This window comes from Mauremys reevesii, linkage group 5 (genome assembly GCF_016161935.1).
Source record: "Mauremys reevesii isolate NIE-2019 linkage group 5, ASM1616193v1, whole genome shotgun sequence".
Lineage (NCBI taxonomy): Eukaryota > Metazoa > Chordata > Testudines > Geoemydidae > Mauremys > Mauremys reevesii.
In genome coordinates this window covers 94,797,533-94,811,340 of record NC_052627.1, presented here as the reverse complement: position 1 = coordinate 94,811,340, position 13,808 = coordinate 94,797,533, and the positions used below count along the sequence as shown (strand labels likewise).

At 40.2% G+C, this 13,808-nt stretch overlaps 1 protein-coding gene across 9 annotated transcripts in view; it reads left to right on the top strand.

Annotated features, from left to right (window-relative positions):
• LIMCH1 (LIM and calponin homology domains 1) overlaps positions 1-13,808 on the top strand; it is a 285,276-nt gene that overhangs the window by 178,615 nt on the left and 92,853 nt on the right. For 8 of the 9 annotated variants that reach the window (XM_039540391.1, XM_039540390.1, XM_039540392.1 and 5 more), the window contains exons 4-7: positions 1,926-2,032; positions 4,322-4,352; positions 7,254-7,364; positions 13,474-13,669. In XM_039540391.1, the coding sequence (XP_039396325.1) occupies positions 1,926-2,032; positions 4,322-4,352; positions 7,254-7,364; positions 13,474-13,669 (445 nt within the window). Of the gene's footprint in view, positions 1-1,925; positions 2,033-4,321; positions 4,353-7,253; positions 7,365-13,001; positions 13,194-13,473; positions 13,670-13,808 lie in introns of those variants that run through there. The other variant, XM_039540395.1, reaches the window with a different exon arrangement.

Genomic DNA, 13,808 nt, shown 5'->3' with positions numbered 1-13,808 from the left:
GGAGGGCTTGGGGGAGGGGGTGGAGAGGAGCGAGCAGTGGGTGGAGGGTTCTTGGGGGGAGGGGACGGAATGGGGGTGAGTGGCGGGTGGGGGTGGCCTCAGGGGGGAGGGTTGGGGCAAGAAGAGGTGGAGTGGGGGTGAACCCTCGAGGAAAGAGGCTGAGCAGAAGCAGGGCGTCAGGGTGGAGAGGGGATGGGCTGCAGACAAAGCCTCGGGCAGAGGTAACCGAGGGGGTGGTGAGGCCCTGGTCCAGGTGCCGTTGGCCCGTCCCACTTCTAGGGAGCTTCCGGCGCTCATGCCCAGCCTCTCCAAATGCAAGAGTTGTCCCCCGCCTATGGCTGGAGGTCTGCGGCAAGCTCAGCACATAGGAATGTGGTCTTGTGCGTCCGAAAGTTCTGCAGTCCCTTCCTGTCATACCAAACCCACATTACAATGTGATCCCACCAGTCAGCGCTTGTTTCTCAGGCCTAGAAGCAGCACTCCCCTGTTTGCAGCTCCTTCATGAGTGCCAATAACAACCCTGAATTAGTTTTTGCTATGTCTCTCAGCAATCTGTCCTCCACACAATCTTCATGTGTCCTGCTGTTACGGTTGTGTCCTGTGACTCTGCAAATACCACAGGATCGTTCACCCTGTGCTTGCAACAGTCATGACAATAGTGCAGAGCTGTGCAGGCTCCACACATCTGTCAGAGATGGTGGACAGTGTGAAGTGCTACGTGGGTTTTTTAAGATAAGGCATGAAATTGGGTATGGATGGTATTATGGGATGGCAAAAGTTGCATGATAGGAACTTGACCCCTGGCTTCCAGTCACCCCTGTGTGACTTGTTTCTAGCCCATCATGGATTTCCAAAATTTTCCAAAAGACAATGTGCCAGATGACGGCAAGTTGCACATTGGGATACATACTCATGGTTTGACCACACTGTGCATTGATACAAGCCCTCCTGATGCCTACACGCAGTGCCAGTGCAAGGAGCCAAGTCTATACAAGTGATATACTACCTGTGACAGATCTGTGCTGATGTAATTTATGTCTGCTAACTTCAGTCGACTCTGTCTTAGGTTGATGACAGAAAGGGTTTTTCCGTCACTGTAGAAAATCCACCCCCTTGAGAGTTGATAACTAGGTTGATTGAAGAATTCTAGCAGTGGATACATGGGGGCTTAAGTCATTTTAGCTAGATCCCTGAGGGGATGTGACATTTTCACACCCTTGAGCAACATAGCTAGATATGTTTGACGTTGACCAGGCCTAAGCATGTATATATTCCTGTGTGGAGACTGATTTAACTAAATTAGTGCATCTTTCTTGTGTAGAAAAGGTCTCAGTTGTTTGAAAAATGTGGGTTCAAATTTCCAGCTTGAGGAAAAGAAGAGAATGACTGTCTTTCTCCCCTCCCTACCCCCTACTTTTGGCTGCTAAGGAGGGAGGACAGCGGAGTAATTACTTACACTAGTTAGGTTTACATTAACTGGCCAATTACTTCTAACATTTTTTGTAGCATACTTAGAGTGGTGAATTAATATATTATATACCTGTGCTTTTTGACTGGTTCTGAAATATGGCCATTGGCCTCAGGACCTGCAGTGGATCAGAGTTGTGCAGATAGCTGGCATAACTTTCGATGGCATATCAACTGGTTTTATATATTAAAAAAAATCTTGCCATGTGACTTCTGACAAGGAGAACTGAATGAACCTGGTGCAGTTGTGGATTTCAAAGATAAAATGTGTCTCTTTCCACCCTCTGGAATCTTCAAAGTGAAATTTTATTATATAATTGGCAATATGTTAGTCCTAGATTTAGTGGATTAAGTGATTGGAAATGCTCCAGTAATTTAGGTAAGCAAGAGGAGGGGTTGATTCATTTTGCTAATCTTCTGTAATAAAGAGGAGTTAAATTTTGTTTGCCTCATTTCAGGACAACACCATCTTATTCTTGAGAGGCTGCAAAGAGCTGGGGCTTAAAGAATCTCAACTTTTTGACCCGGGTGACCTTCAGGACACATCAAACAGAATAGCAGTCAAGTAAGTCCAATACCAGTTTATAGTTAGGGCCTTAGCACTGTGGCTTGTGTGGTTTAACTGTAAATGTTTACGGTTGAACAAAAATGACTGTAGATACTGACATTCATGTAAAATAGAGGGACAAGCTAAGCTTTCAGAATCCACATTGCTGCCTAGACTAGATGTTCTGTTCAGAAATTCCCCCTCAGAGGAAGAAGCTAGTTTTCTTTATTTTCAGTGATATCAAACACAAAAGCTTTCAAATGCTGGAGCAATGCTAATAAAAGCATTGTTCAAAAAGCACATAACATTCTCTTCTATCTATTTTGTTAGAGCACTATGTGAATTTAAAAAATCCCGAGCCTTGTTATTGCAGATTAAACTGTTTTCAAGATGCTTTATAGGACTCCAATCAGTAATTTTGATCTACTTATTGAAGGTTCTTGCGAAACTAAGACCTTTCCGGGTAGAAAAAGCTGCAGTCTGTTCATTGTTCATTTTGAAGAATAAACAATCTTGCAAAATATTTCATTTGACCCTGGAACTTCTGTATAAACTGTGAGGATGAGGTATCACAGCTGAAACCCAGTTTACTGCATGTAAAAGCTTCCCGCAGCAAAGTGCATAGATTATTGCTGATTATATTATCAATGTATCTGGCCTCCATTAAAGTTGTGAGGTGCTCAGACACTAATTTTATGATCTTCAACACCTTTGTGAAGTAGGGACGTATTATTCCCATTTCACGGTTGGGGAGCTGAGGCAGCAGGAGAGTAAGTGACTTGCCCAAGGTTACACAGGAAGACTGTGGGAAGTGACTTGAACCTAGGTCTCCCAATTCCCAGGCTAGCACCTTAGCAATTGGACCATTGTGTCTTTCAAGGATGGTCCCATCAAGAGAAATTAGGGGAATGAGAGGTGTAAAAGCAAATCATCTGGTCATAAATTTAACTGAGGGCTTGTCTACACTTAAAATGCTACAGTAGCCCAGCTGCAAAGCTGCAGTGTAGATGCTGCATGCGCCAACAGGAGGGGTTCTCCTGTTGGCGTAGGTAATCTGTCTTCTTGAGATGTGATTTATTTTTGTGCATTTTAAATGGAATGTGTTTTAGACATATGGTATTTTTGATCATTCAGCTATAAAAGTTATGATCTAATGCTTTAAAGAAATAGGCTGACTTTAATCAGGTTACATACATACTAAAATTGCAGTGGAAAAGAAAATATGAACAATATTTTTTTAGGGTGCAGGTACTGGAAGAAGAATGTTTTGAGAAAGTGGCAAATTATTTCAAGTTCCTTTATTTTTCAAGCTTTCAATATTTTCAAAATTGTAAACAAACATTCTGGTTTCTGGCAGTCGGATAAATTTGTCACCAGAGTGCACTTGCGTAGTTTGAAGTGAATTGGCTTTTAATTTTATTCTGGGGACAATCTCAACTAAACATTTGCAGTACATTTGTTTTATTTGTCTAATACCCAGAAGTGTTAGACACATTCCTTTTATCCTCAGTTCTCCAAGAAGTTTCTTGGCTAAAAATAAGTTGAATTTGAAGCGCGGTCATATAATTTCCCCGTTGTTTGTGTTTTCACAACCTTAAACTTCATGTAGGTTCCTAACTTATGACTTCCAGCCATATTGAAGGAATGTTGGCCAAGAAATAGATTGACTTTGCCCGAAAAGGGTGTTAGTCTTCAATGGGAGTGCTAAATATACATTCACAAAGCAGACTATAAATCTTCTACTACGAGTGCACTAGAGGAGATTGTAGTTCACAATATCAGCTGTATTATTGTTTCATCTCCCTTCCGGTCTCTGCATGATGTTTATTTTCTTTGTGAGACTTGCTGTGGGGCAAGCCATGTTTATTTAAACATTTAGGGCTAAATTCTTCCTTGGTGTATGCATGTTCAACTCCTATTAAATCTGTTGGGTATTTCGTAACATATTGGAGAGCAAAATTTGACCCTTGGACTACAATAGAGTAGATTTTAGGGTTTAGGACTTTAATCTTCCTTGTGTACAAATCAGCAGCTCTATATTTCATTCTTGGCACTGGGACTTCTACAACATATTTTCTCTTTGCTGTTAAAGCATTGTAATTTAATGATTGCAGTAATGATTGCAAAATACTCCCACGTTATGAATGAATGCACTACATCTTCCTAGCTTTCTTGTGTTTCCAACCAGCAGAAGCATCCTGCAGGCTTTTGTTAGGGGAACCACGTGACCTCCTGCATATACGCTCTTGGAAACAGTGTCTGGTTTCTGATTTTTCTTTTCTCTCTCTTTTTTGTGGGTGCATCCAGGAACATTGACAACAGTAGGAAGCTGAAAAATGTAAGTATTTAATTTGCAGTACTTTCTTCTCTGGATAATCCTGGCTTTGGACTGAGTTAGAATTTAGATTGTAAAAGCTAGTACTGTGATGCAAATCTGAAAAGTTCTTTTGTACATTAACCATGCATAGTTCATTGGAAACTAACTATAGTGCTACAAAGGCAGACCATCTCTGCAAACGAAGTAGAACTGTGTTAGTGGTGTTGTCTCTGACTAAATAAAGAAGTAAACAATTTAATCTCTTGACTACCAGTCTAATTTTGATTAACACCACTTAACACATCAAAATCTAGACTTTTTTTTGCCCTTTCTGAATGTACTAGGCATACAGTGATTATAATTTGGTTATACATTTGTGCAAAGCATCTCAAGAAGATAATACAATCAAAACTGCATTTACATTATGTGGATCTAAACTGTTCGATTGTCATTTCCCATTTGACTTGCTAGCTGTCTCTTTGAGTTTCCAAAGTGCTGTGTATGTTTTCCAAGTAGGATGCGTTGTCAAAAGCAGAGTAGGCTTAATTCTATTAAGTTTAACTTTTTGTTGATTTCAACCAGTGGCAGAAGTAATGACTTTGTAATGGTAAACTGAAGGGGAAAAAAAATGTCTGAACTTGGCTAGTCCCAGAGTTACACTATTATAGGCAGGGCCGGCTCCAGGCACCAGCATTCCAAGCTGGTGCTTGGGGCGGCATTCTGCAAGGGGCGGCAGTCCCTATTGTTTTGCCCCCAAGCAGCGTGCCGAATTGCCGCTGCGGGTGGGGGGGGAGGGGGCAGTCCGTGTGCCCTTAGGGCAGCACGCGCATTTCCACGGTGGCGGCAATTCAGAAGCAGCAGCTTCTATGTTTAGCTGTCCAGGGCAGCTTCAGCTAAACATCTAGGATGCCACCGAATTGCCGCCGCCGCGGAAACGCACCTGCCACCCTAAGGGCACACGGACTGCCCCTGCCGCCCGCGGCGGCAATTCGGTGCGCTGCTTGGGGCGGCGAAAACTGTAGAGCCGGCCCTGATTAAAGGCCAGGCAAACTGGCTTTACTGTCAACTACTGTAAATTCAATTTGTATTTGGCTGACATCCCCCTACAGTGGGGGGAATAGCTCAGTGGTTTGAGCATTGGCCTGCTAAACCCAGGGTTGTGAGTTGAATCCTTGAGCGGCCCATTTAGGGAACTGGGGTAAAAAACTGACTGGGGATTGGTCCCGCTTTGAGCAGGGGGTTGGACTAGATGACTTCCTGAGGTCCCTTCCAACAATGATTCTATGAAATGCCAAGACCTTTCCTTTATAATTTTTCAAGCCAGCAATCACGATTACAGGTAAAAATGACAGAATTATTTCATCCTGTCTTTCCTGTCATCACCAGAGTAATATCTTTATTTTCCAGCACACAAAGATACATGGGAATGTTTTCTTTCAATGGCATTTGGGGTGTCTGTCTCGCTTGAAATTGGCTAAAAGGTTTCATGTGGATGTGGTGTTCTTAAAATTAACATTAAGAAGGATTAATAAAAGTGTCTTTCTATGTAATGTAGACATTTCATATGCGTTATTCTGTACTCCAGACTGGAAGCCAGTCAGAATTGCTTGCAAAGGTGACATTTGTCTGGAAGTTTTTTCAACCCTGGATAAGGAAGAGATCAAATGATTGAGTGCTTGCAAAAATAATTGAACCTAGCATAAGCCTCATCTCATCACATAATTGGGTAGAAAAATGAATTAGACAGCTTCTTAGTTCTGAATAGTACTGGATTTGCAAGTATTTTTACTTTACTTGAGAGCATGTGCTGTGAACTGTTTTCACATGAATTTGTTATTCTGTGTTTAGTTAAATTTCAATTGCCATCAAATCTGGAGTTATTAATAAAACTGAAACACTTTCTTTAAAAGGTTTAAATTATAAGACACAAAGGGTCCAGAAAATGACTTTTTGTCTTTCTAAAAAATTAAGAGAATTTTAGCTTTCATGAAAGGTGTTGGATTTTGATAGCCTTGGGCAACTGAAATTCTCTATCCCCAGAACAGATACAGTCCTGCCAGTGCCAGAATAAGTTTCTCTTCTTGGCTCCATCATTGTATATATTCTTAACCTGGAGCAACTTCCTCAAGGGATGAGTATGTATATAAAGGTCTATAAGCTTAGGCCTTGGCCTTAGTTCTGATGGTGATTTTTTCATTGGGGTAGATGTCCAGTTGAAAGTTAGGTGAAACCATCAACTCATTCTGCCTAAGCTGCAGAAAAACTGCCAGATGGTCCAGGCTTTTATTTTTAGTATTGGTCTGGGTATATCTGGAGCCATTAAACTAGAGGTGAAATGCATTGAATCTTATCAGTAATATTGGGGTGGGTAGAAATTGAACTGGCCTTTCTCTTCTTCAAATAGACCCTGACATATTTGTTACAAACATTTTGTTGTTTATTTCCTTATGTATTTTAATTAAGGAACACCATTATTAGTAAGTAATATTTTCCTGCCACCCTTAACTTTATTTAGAAGCCTTCATTATTGGAAAGTAGTTCTTCTGAGCAATCTTCACTTTGGGAGTACTTTCGAATATTGTACCTAGTTTTTATTCTTGAGGTTTATTTTTGCTGCTTACTTTTCAGCCAGATGTGACACAGCAGTAGGTTTTTATTAAAATGTTAGCAAGCTTAATGTATCTTTTTAATAAGCTGCAAATTCTAGAAGATTATTTTACCTTTAATAGATGCTTCATGTATTTGTTATTAACCATTTAACCACCATCCCTTCCTGCTCCCCAGTGTGGAATACAGATTTAGAACAAATTCTCAAATCCATCAGTGATTCAGAGTTAAAAATAAATGAAGAGGTACTTAGGAAAAGTAAATTTAGCAAAGTAATTGTGTAGATTTTCAATTAATGTTTACTGATTTCTGCAGGTACTAGTTACCATTTATTGGCTGGGGAAAGCAGCAAACAGATGCACTTCATACAGTGGAGCAACACTGAACCTGAAGGAGTTTGAAGGATTGCTGGCACAGATGAGAAAGGTATCTTTTTTGTTAGCGTGTTTGAGGCTTTTAATTATTGAAGTTTGAAGTCCCACAAAAATTCTTTCTGATCTCTGTTGTAATAAAAACTAGAGGTGGATGGTGGGCTGGGGAGTGAGCTACTTAACTTTTTTGGAAAAGCTCCTGCTGATACTAAACAACTGTAAATACAGGCTTGGCCTTTTTGTGTGTGGGGGGGTGGGGGAGAGACAGTTTTGCAGGTGGCACTAGTGATGCAGAAATTAGCAGCAGTAGGACTTTGAAATGGTCATATAGCATTATGCTTAGAGCTGAGTGAATAAGTGATGATTTGGTTCAGGGGCCAAACTGAAAAATCTGGAGGTAAAAATTAGGTTCAGTTTAACCTGAAACAAACTTTTTTGGTTTGTTTTGGGTTGAATGAAACATATTGTAAACATATTGGATTGTTTTCAGGTTTTTCACCCTTTTATTTGTTTGTCGTTTTTAATTGGCTACATTTTGAAATGAAATGCTGAGCCAAAACAAAAAGTCTAAACGTTTTGTTGCTAAATCGTTAAAATGAACCATTTTGACTTTTTTTTTTTTTGGCCAGAACTATTTACTGAATTTGATCCAAATTTGCAAATACTTTTGGTGGCCTAAAAATGCATATTTTGGGGAATTTACTATTTGCTGAAAATATGTTGCCCAGCTCTTGTTAAAATGGTAATGTTCATAATTTGGTTTTTCTGATCTTTGCTTATGGCACACTGATCGACTGTTCTCAATAGAGAGACTTGCAGAGTGAGTCAGTGGACCTAGGGAGCATCAGATTAAAGAACATATTTGAACACACAGACTGTGGTGAACAATATTTCCCTCAGCCAGTTTTCAGTTGCACCACAAGTTTCATATCAAGATATGTCGTTTCAACAGGTGAAGAAAGGCAAAGTGGGTGGGGGAAGGGATTGTGTATGCACGTCACAGGTAGCAGAACCTTGATAATCTGTATTTTGTCAAACTCTAAATCTTGGATGAAAATGGTTGTCAGGGTTTGCAGGCCACTGTAGAGCAGAGCAGACCAGCCAGGTTCTGCTGCTGGGAAGAGGCCAGTGCAGAGGGTAGTAGCACCATTATTCCCATGGCCCAGTCAGGGCACTTACGGTAGGCTGCAACGGATGTTGATACTCCTCAACTTGCTGCTCCTGTGGTTCTGCTGGGGTCACCGGGATAGTGAATACGTAGTTAATGACATATTGGCACTTGGCACTCCAAATCTCTGGATTCTCCTCTTTCCCTTCCCAAAGTCTCCCACCACAGAAGTAGATTCTGCCACCCACTGAATCTCAGAAAGACTGTTGATTTTCCTCCCGTATAAAGCAGTCCATCCCACCATGGCTGGTTGCCTCTGCACTGCTGCCTGCTACTGATTCATCTGGAGCATTTCTGACTATAGGATCCTGAGGGACCTGCATTAAACTGTCCCAGGAAATGAAGAACAACTTGACCAATATATTTCAGTTACTACATTCTAGTGGGATGAGGAAGCCTTTAGATAGACTGCCATCTTGCTTCTCTTCCTTTCTCTGGAGTTAACTTTCTTAGGGGAGCCCACAGCCTGTGTGTACCCAGCCACAGGAGCAAGTGAAGATGGCAAATTGCCTTGTTCTGCAGTGGAATGGGAAAAGGAGGGGGGTCTTCCTGGCAAAAGTCCTCTTCCTTCAGCAATAGGGCAATAGCAAATTTTTTTTATATTTACGTGTGTGTGTAAATTACGTATATGGAGATAATAAATTCAGTTATAACTGTAGGATGTACCTGTGACTTCCTCACTGGCTTCCTGGTCCATTGCCCTGTGACTTAACTCTGTCATTGTAAAGTGCTGGGCAGCTTCAAAAACAACCTCTTTTTTAATTTTAATTCTGTACCAATCTACCAAGGGCTTGTTCTCTCCTCTTTCTCTGTCTCCCTCCCTCCCTCCACCACAAAAAAAAATTAAATTTGGGTAAGGCTTAAGGTTGGAAAAATTAAGCCCTACATCAGTGACAGCTTTTACCATACATAAAAAAAATGTCATGGTTTCAGTGTTGTTTTGTAATTTTGTCAGGCTAGGAATGGGGAGTTCTGTGTTTCTGGAAAGGGGAGATTCCGTGTACCTTCCCCTGGAAGGTCCTGAGATCTCAGCCCTTAAAAATGTGATACTTTGAGGTATATAAAGCACACTCAGCTCATTTTAAAAGGAGTTTTTGCCTTGCCGAACCCTATATAGTGGGACTCATGGTGACTGAGATATCTGGCTCAGTGGGATACAAAAAAATCTCAGTAAAATACTTCAGAACTTTCTGAAACAGCCCTAAAATAGTCTTTCCTTCCTCTATTCTGTAGATGCTGCATACCTGATTGCGTCTGCAGGTATAAAAGTTTATTGGCATTCATTTGGAATGACCTGAATGAATCATGGCTTTGCAGTCCCAACCCCAAATAATTTGCAGTCTGAAAGACGCTTGAAGGGTGGGGAGATGGGCTCGGACAAAAAAGGCAGAGTAGTAAGGGTGCCATTTGGTACATGGGGGTGTTAGCTCCCCATGTATGAAGTGTGAATGAACAGATTACAAAATTCCCTATTTTATTAACCCATTAACGTTAATTTAGTTTACTTTTTAATTACTGGCAGCTACAGGTAAAAGTAAGGAAGCGTACAAGAGATGGCACAATAGACTGTAGTAATTCTCTTGTAAACATGTACTATTTAGCTTTCCTGTTGGCACCTCATTCTCCCAAAAGATTACTGTTACTGGCTATTACAGATACCTGCTCTAATTTTGCATTTTTCATATATTTTTGAGGCCCTACTTGAATTGCAGGATGATTGTCAAAAAATTGCGCTGAGTTGCAGACCAGCCATGGAAAATTGTGGAAAAGTAATAATGGACCTTATTGTTGTGCTAACTACTTATTCTAAACAATCTGTTCCAACTTGCATTTAGCTGTCACACTGGGAGTACCTTTCCCAGACCTGAAGAAGAGCTCCGCAAAAGCTTGAAAGCTTGTCTCTCTTACCGACAGAAGTTGGTCCAATGAAAGATATTACTTCACGCACCTTGTCCTTTTATGAAGAGGACAGATTGGAAGAAAGTCTAGAAGACTGTTGTGGGATAAGGGGATAAATGGTGTTTAAAAGCTGGTGTCGTTAGGAGGGAGGAGATGATAAGGAGGGAGGGGGCAAAATTCAGCAGGTCAAAGACAAGAACAAGAAACTTGAATTTGCTGCAGTGGAGGAGGGGGAGCCAATGAAGAGAATCTCCTAATGGTTGAATGTTTGTATCGTCATAAACTTTTCAGTGTAGTAAACAAAGATATTAGTTGGATGGTACTATTATGACTGTTGCTAGTCCTGTATTTCTTACCTTGCCTTCCCACTACTTCTTTATGCCCCACATCAATTCTCCTGGAGTTATTTTGTGGTTGAATTTTAAGAGGTTTGTTGTTGTAATTTAGAACATTTTAACTATGTTGTGCAGCATTCCATTAATTTAGTTTAGGCTGGATGGCAAGAGCACTTCTTTATAAATGAAGGGTTACACTGGCACGGTTCCACTGAATTTAAAAATGGCATTGACAGCAAGTGACATTTCAGTATGTGCTAGTAGTACCTTCATTGAAATCCTTTTTTAACTTTATTCAGTCAGTTTTTAATTGTATTTGTTTTAACCTATTTTACTGCATACTCATCCAGTTTTTAATCTGAAAAATGTAAACAGTTAATCCATAGAGCACTTTGAATGTATTCAGTAGTTTGAAAAGGAATATATAAAAGTGACTGGGAAATAGGTTTTAAATTTGGCAGTTGTATCACTTTTACTACCGCAAGGTTATGCGTTGATTTTTGCCAGATGAGTATGAGAGACCAGTGCATTATGGTATGCTATGAGATTATCTTTTCAAAAAGTGTCACAGTACAGACATAAATGATACTTAGAGTGATTACTATCCAGTAGATAACACACACTCAAAATTAGAGCAGGTATCTGTAATAGCCAGTAACAGTAATCTTTTGGGAGAATGAGATGCCAACAGGAAAGCTAAATAGTACATGTTTACAAGAGAATTACTACAGTCTATTGTGCCATCTCTTGTACGCTTCCTTACTTTTACCTGTAGCTGCCAGTAATTAAAAAGTAAACTAAATTAACGTTAACGGGTTAATAAAATAGGGAATTTTGTAATCTGTTCATTCACACTTCATTCAGGGTTTTAAAGAATTGAAACAGCTGAAGAATGTGTTTTTCAGCCTATACTTTCGAGTAGTTCATCTGATTTCTATCCCTCTTGCTACTGAGCGTTTCCATGACTTTCAAACATTATTTTAAGAAAATGGAAGCCTGCCAGAGGATTGAATATAGCTGATTGGTATGTAGAGATGGGGAGCTTTTTCTGAATCTGGATTTGGAAAAGATTTCAGATAGTTTTGAAGAAAAGGGCAAAGAGGATCTTGAGAGGATGTAATCTTTGTTCTTGGAGCTGTATACTTAATATAGATTTTAGGAAGACAGAGGTGGTATATGTTGAACAGTGTTTATGTGTGTGCACATATACCATCCCTAAACAAGGGATAAGGGAGGAGAACCCCATAGAATTAAATTACTACTTGTTAACATATTTTAAATTAAAAAATAAAACAAAACTTGAGTATATTCCCAGTTTGTGTACTCTCTGACTATTGGCATTACTGTGATTTTGCTTGGCCTTAAGGAACCTTTGGTGCTGGACATACTGTGGTATTTTGGCAGCACGTTATTTAGTGGCTCTAATTAAGTCTTCTTCCTGAAAAGTCTACAAGACACGAGTTTCTAATCTTTCCTTTTCCCTCTGAGCCTCTCCCTTTGAATATTGAACTTTTGATTGATATTATGATGCTCCCCTTCTCAGCTGCTCTTTCTGCCGTAATTCTCCTTTGCTAAGGAGGTTGTTGACTTTATTGTACCATGATGTTGATTGATATGATCACTGGCAATACTAATAATGACAACAGTAGCCATAGAGGGCAATGGGAGCTACTCTCCACTCAGTTATCGAGCTCCAATTATCTGTAGCCCATAGGTATTGGAAAGTTTAAAATTAATATTTTAAGTGTGTCAGGAAAAAGTTTCACATTCCAATCTTTTCAGATTGAAAAATGTCAGTCTGATGATGTCACCCACATCACTTGAGTTTTTCAGTGACAGTCTGGTGGAGAAAAAAAACATAGAGGTTTATCTTTTGAGTAAGAGAGTAGTTATTTTTGCTTTTCTCAGCCTGTGCTATTGTAATTAATGTTAAGAAACTGGCTGAAACAAGGGATTTATTATAATGCAAGGGTGAGGATGGCTTCCATTGACCTTTCCCTCTGCTGGAGTTTCAGAGTTTTTAGTATGTGCTGCTTGCGCTGGAAAGAATTTATAATCACAGGGCTGTCAAAGACAACCATTGTTCTCACTGCTCTGAACATGTGGGTCAGCTACAAGTGCTTTCATATCCCCCAGAGCCAGGAGCTGGCAAAGAGTAAAGAGCACGACTGAATTCTTCTGAGGCATCAGGAAAAGCATTTTGCATATTTTTCATTGCTGATTGCTTTAGAAAGACATCCCTCTTTCATAACAGGAATTTCTCTTCAAGGTACAGGGAGACTGGGACACACTGCTTCATTATTTTGCCGAGCTGAGGCGACAACAACAAATGCTGCCTGCTGGTGTCCCAGCCAGATACAATAGATAGATTGGGGGAATTAATCTGGAGAATAGTGAGCTTATCCCCAACTCAGCCATGAGGTCAAATTTATAATGCCTTTGCCAGTGTGCTATGGACTATGGAAGACAAGTCAAGTTTCAGGTTTATTTCAATTTTGATAGTTTTATTAACCTGCCTATTGGAACTGTATTTCAAATAACTCTATTAATCCAAAGCATGTGTGTTCCTCTTAATTGGTATGAAAAGAGATTTTATTGCAATCTCATGTTTTTGATTTGAAAGCAAAAAAGAAAAAAAAACTATGGTTGAGGGAAGAGATTTTAGTGCCTTAGAAAGATACTTTGTACTCAGATGCATAGTGGATCTCATTTTTGTGTCACTGACTTTTTTTTGAAGAGGTACCGTCTGTATTTCCATGTAGGAAACTGAAGATATTGAGAGCCCCAAACGCAACATTCGTGACAGTGGTTATATTGATTGTTGGGACTCTGAACGCAGCGATTCCCTTTCCCCCCCTCGCCACGGCAGAGATGATTCCTTTGACAGTCTGGATTCATTTGGTTCCCGCTCACAGCAGACGCCGTCTCCAGATGTAGTGCTCAGAGGAAGCAGCGATGGTAAGTTTCGGTCATAACAAGACACATGCAAAACATTGAATGTGTCACCTAGTGCTTTCAGTGCAAAGGCAGCCATTCAAAAGCTGGATGCAATTTCTGAATCATGATGTCTCCTGTGAATTGGTAAAAGAAACTTTCT